General features: G+C 44.2%; 1 protein-coding gene across 2 annotated transcripts in view; it reads right to left on the bottom strand.

The window, feature by feature from the left end:
• Window positions 1-1,602: 1,602 nt before the first annotated feature.
• The window catches only part of LOC115065078 (golgin subfamily B member 1-like), a 7,662-nt gene continuing 4,150 nt past the window's right edge, over window positions 1,603-5,114 (bottom strand). Inside the window, exons 2-5 of one of the 2 annotated variants that reach the window (XM_029544288.1) lie at window positions 3,863-3,929; window positions 3,145-3,235; window positions 1,991-2,146; window positions 1,603-1,841 (exon numbers count right to left, since the gene is read on the bottom strand). In XM_029544288.1, coding sequence (XP_029400148.1) covers window positions 1,647-1,841; window positions 1,991-2,146; window positions 3,145-3,162 — 369 coding nt within the window. In that variant the 5' untranslated portion in view covers window positions 3,163-3,235; window positions 3,863-3,929 and the 3' untranslated portion in view covers window positions 1,603-1,646. The remainder of the gene's footprint in view (window positions 1,842-1,990; window positions 2,147-3,144; window positions 3,236-3,862; window positions 3,930-5,114) is intronic. The other variant, XM_029544289.1, reaches the window with a different exon arrangement.

Raw genomic sequence — 5,114 nt, 5'->3', positions numbered from 1 at the left:
ATTGGCCCTTTAGAGACATTTAATTACAGTTTCATTAACCGGATGGGAGCACTCAGGAGGCAGGAGCAGGAGGATCTGAGTTAGAAGGCAGCCTGGTCTAGACGGCCGGAAGCGCCAGGACTCTGCAGAGGAGCCTGCCTGAAACAACCAAGAAAACCAGAGACAGGAAAAAGGCAAAAAGAGCCACACATCAAGCCAGGGTCCCACAAATGCCTGCGACTGCAGCTTCAAGGGACCTGCCACCTTCTTCATGCCTCTGATCGATCGATCTATCTATCTATCTATCTATCTATCTATCTATCTATCTATCTATCTATCTATCAATCTTCTCTCTCTGTGCGCGCTCTCTCTCTCTCTCTCTCTCTCTCTCTCTCTCTCTCTCTCTCTCTCTCTCTCTCTTGCTCTCGCTCTCGCTCTCTCTCTCTCTTCCCAATTCCTCCCCCGTACTCTCCCCCCCCACACACACACTAAGTATACTGTGGTTAAAGGGCTGCTGACACACAAGCCTGAGGGCTAAGGGCTAAGGAAGAAGTGAGCTAAATGAAAGGCAGAGCATGAAATAACTTAAGAACCTAACAGCATAACTCAAGAGAGGTTTGACAAGCCTGGAAAGGAAAAAGTCAGTGCCTGCCACCACAGCCAGGGAAGAGTTACCATAGGAACCATAAAGGAGGAAAGGAAACAACTTTGAGATGTTAAGCAATTCTATTCTGCTTCTCCTCCTCCTTGGGCTCCTGCTGCCTAAGACTAGAGCCTCATACATGGGGTGTACCTGCTTTTCCACTAAGGAAAGGTAATGTCCTCTGAGTGCTTGTCCCTGAATGGCAAGGCTAAGCTCAGCACTAGGAAGTAATAAGGGCCCTCAGGGGCTGTGACTCTAACCCTGAAGACCCCTGACCCCACCCCATGAATTTTCTGAGGATAATAATAGAGTAGTCAAAGTGTGCAACAGATAAATTAGGGAAATCCAACGATGTCCCCTGCAGGATGGTCTGGGCTGACTTGTAACTAGTGCACAGTGACACACCTGCCTCAGAATAATTTACACAAATGCTCCAAAAAAACTGATGTTTACTCTTCTCTCAGTAGACACCTGCATGTGGCTCTGAAGGGAAAGCTGAAGGGAAAGCTGAGGAGAATATGCCCTGAGCAACACCATGCTTTTCTAAGCACCGCTTTCCTTGGTCCCTTGCATCCCCATTAGACACTGCTTTGTGGCGGCAGCCATAAACTAGGGAGCCTCTTTCCAAGGACACCAGGTTGATCCAGGCAAGTTAGCTCAGAGTTCATAAAACATTAATCTACCATTATTTGCTTATAGGAATAGAAAATAATCTGTATTAGTCAAGGAATGAAAGGATTTGAGAGGAGGGGCAAAATCTTCGAGATCATAGTATTTAAGGATTTAGCCAATAATCACACTCATCTGGGAAGAGCACACTGCTCCTCTCTGTAGTTACCAGTACTCTTCAGGACTTAGTTCTTCCAGTCAGCCCTTTAAAACTGTGAGGGCCTGGTAAGAGCTCAAGCCCACACTGTGGGTAGGCCTCTGCTCTCCCCATGTGGTCTTCAGTCAAGGCAGACCACAGGAAAGGGAGGCTGTCTTCCCACCATGGCTGGCTGTGCTCAGCACAGATAGGCTCTCCCTACTGGGGTTCCGGAGGCGCCATGTTTGCAGCCTGGCCTCCTACCTTGGAGAGCTCCTTTGCCTGGGCTTCTGGAGGCACAGCAGCCCCTCCTTGTGTCTTCATCTGTTCCAGCTGTTTGTTCAAGCATAGGATCTTGGCCTTTGCATGCAGTTTTATATTTTTAACTTTTTTTTCAGCAGCTTTTTTTTCTTCCTGGCATGGAGCAACGAAGACAATAAATGCGAATTCACCACACAACTAGCACCACACAACTTATTCAAGGCAGGCTCTTCGTAGAAGTAAGAGCCAGATTTTGTAAGGGTCTTTATCAAGTGCTCAGCAACTGATCTGAACAACAATACCTGCAGAGCTTCATCCTTCTGCTGGAGCTGAACATCCTTCTGACTAATAATATCTCTCAGCTCCACCACCAACTTCTCTGCCTCAGCCAGGCGGTGCAGAGCATCATCCTCGTGCGTGCTATTATTCGATTCCATGGCAGTTTCCTGGGGTAATTCCTAATATTTACACAGAAACAAACAAGCAAAGCAATGCACAGGGAAAACCACCCTCAGAAATTCCCACAACCTTGCCTCATCTTTTGCCCAACTCCTCTCTTTAGAAACTGAGTTCTAACCAATCCAATAACAGTTATCTTCTGCATTACAATACAGTACTACTAACCTAATTTTATCAAAGAGGAAAATAAATAAAGGCAGGCAGGCAGGCAGGCAGGGAGGCAGGTGGGTTAGGATTATATACTGTTAAGTGGAGGAAGGCAACCTTTAACATTAAAGCTGAGCTGCAGACTGGGGATGCGGCTTTGCTGGTGAAGGGATGGCCCTGTGTGACTGAACTAAGGCCTGCCTTCAACTCCCAGCATTCTACCAACCAGTGTGGCAGCACACACCTATGATCCCAACATGCAGAAGGCACGTGCTGGACGATCAGGAGTCCAAGGCCATCTTTGGCTAGCTACATAGCAAATCTGAAGTCAGTCTGGGATACATGGAGACCCTGTCTCAAACAAAATCAACAAATGAAATAAAAATGGAAGGTGCTATTTTAAAAAAACAAAAACAAAACTTTCCTTAACCATTTGCCTTTCAAAAAGCTAATGGACTTCTGATTCCTTAAGGGCCAGGAAACACAATGTAAACTAAGAGAAAGTATAAGGTGAGTTTATGGAAGTAAATAGATGTTTNCTTTACTCCTTTCCCNGAAACAGGAGTTATGTTCCCCAGGAGGGAGACGAGGACAAGGACTGCGATCCTAACAGGCTGAGCAGACACCAGCGCTTCCCAAGCTCATCTAGACCTGGCTCCATCCCCNCATTTCTCTGGCTGACAATCTTCAGCAGAGGATCACCGANNGAGTTGCGATTCATTTTGTTGCTAAGTGTCATCACTTCTGCTTAGCACAACGGAGGCTGTCACACCCCTCTGGCTTAAGCTATTCTCCTCAGAATTGCACAGAATGTGAGTCCTATCAGGTTGGATGCAACAGAGCTACTTACAGCTTCTGAGGACGCCATCAAAGTCCAGTGTAATCTCCTGTTAATTCATGCAAAACATTATTTGCTAATCCCGATAATCAGCTCAACATCTCTGCAGGTGAAACAGAAAAAAAATAAAAAACCGCAAGGATCAGTAGAGACAGACACAGGCTGCTGGGGCATGAGCAGAGCAGGCAGGTGCTGCTATGTGCTAGTACCTGTGTCATCTATGTGAAACCAGGCAACGGTGACCCTGGGACACGCTGACTGCAGTGTGCAGACACACCCTGTCCTGTACAGGTCCCATATTATAAGCCCTGTCACTCAGATCAATGTGAGAAATAAGGTGCAAAAAGATAATTCTTAACTACAGGACATAATGGGCAAGTACATCTTAAAGGCTGTCTTTAATGCACTGCCTTTCATCATAGTTAATCAAAAATCTTAAGTTTTCCTTCATCTAGACTTATCCTTTTCTGATTTTTCAACTAAATGCCAAGATTCAGGGAAATTTCCCTCTTCATGTGTCCCGGACTCCCGATCGTTCATGTAACTTTCCTGACAAACCATGTGATTTCAGTGAAGTCGCTGATCAGAACAGACTGTAAATTTTTATGTTAGTGAGTGGCTGAAAGCAGTGCCCCATGCTTATTCTGCAAGGAATTAGAAAAAGGAAACAAAAAGCAACATAAGCAGAAAAAAAGGAAAAAAGGCTTAGAGTAGAAGGATTGAACAATACCAAGTTTCTATCACTTCCAGAAGACAGGAGGCAGCACTTTGCAACTCATTTCACAAGGTCAGCAATACTGTAATGTGAAAAAAAGAAACATTATGGAAAAGACAAGTTACTATAGGCCAACAGAGGGGACTATAAATGGGATGGGGCTATAAATGGGATAGGGGCTATAAATGGGATAGGGAACATGGAAGGACTTCTAGAATGATCAAGCAAGTTATATTTGTTATGGTAACTTTTTAATATATATATTCGATATATATCCATATTCATATATATAGATAGATAGTGTGGTTTTCTTAATCTGTTTTGTCTTATAATAAGAAGTGTTTTTTTTTAAGGGAAAATTTACAACTGTTAAACAATTATGTTTAAAGCCATCCATTAGGAAGTTTTTATTGATAGCTATAGTCCATATGATGTTGGGATTTAGGCATACAGTAAGTAGTAATCAACTTAGGGGAATTAACGTATTCATAAGGGCGTTTTCAAACTAAAAGCCAGGCTTTATTACACACCCTGACCTATAAAGCCTTAGTTAGCTGGCTGCTTTCCATCTTGTTCAGCTCAGATTCCCTTACTCCACTGTACTGTGTGCCTGCCCACCCTGCATGCCTGCCCACCCTGCATGCACTTACTTCTCAGAGTAGCTTGCACTATGATGTACTACTTTTAGGATTAATGAGAAAAAATGCTGAAACCACAGGCTCAGGATTCGACTGCTTTTAAGTCATAGCTTTTTTAAAGAAATAAATATAGCATGTTAGGGTGTGGGCATGTGTATACATACTCACCCAAAGCACTATACCTTAAACACCTTGCACATTATCATTAAAAGATAAGATGGGCTGACTGAAGGGAATCTGGAGGTGGGTGTGAAGAGGATGGCAGTGGCAGAAAAGCACCNTCCTGGAGCTGGGTGGCAGCTTTCTGCTAGCAGCTCCCCTACCTCATGCTCCCAAGTCATTTTTCCTTATTATAAGCTTGTTCCCTCATCTCGGGATGAACAATAGCGAGGACCAGTTAAAGACACTAATGTGAGTCCATGAGCTGAGCGTCTTCTATAACTGAAACTAAGGAATGAAAGGCATCTTCCACACAGCTGAGAGCTTTGTATAGCTCAAAGGCTAGGAATCCAAGGGCATGAACGCTAAATGAAGCAAGGAGGTTCTCTCTCTCTATACACGCCTGTATATGAGATGAACATGAGTTGACTTGTGGGCATGTGATTTAGATTTCAGAGAAAGGGATGGGA

This window comes from Mus pahari, chromosome 12, assembly GCF_900095145.1.
Source record: "Mus pahari chromosome 12, PAHARI_EIJ_v1.1, whole genome shotgun sequence".
NCBI lineage: Eukaryota > Metazoa > Chordata > Mammalia > Rodentia > Muridae > Mus > Mus pahari.
This window is presented reverse-complemented; position numbering and strand designations above follow the sequence as displayed.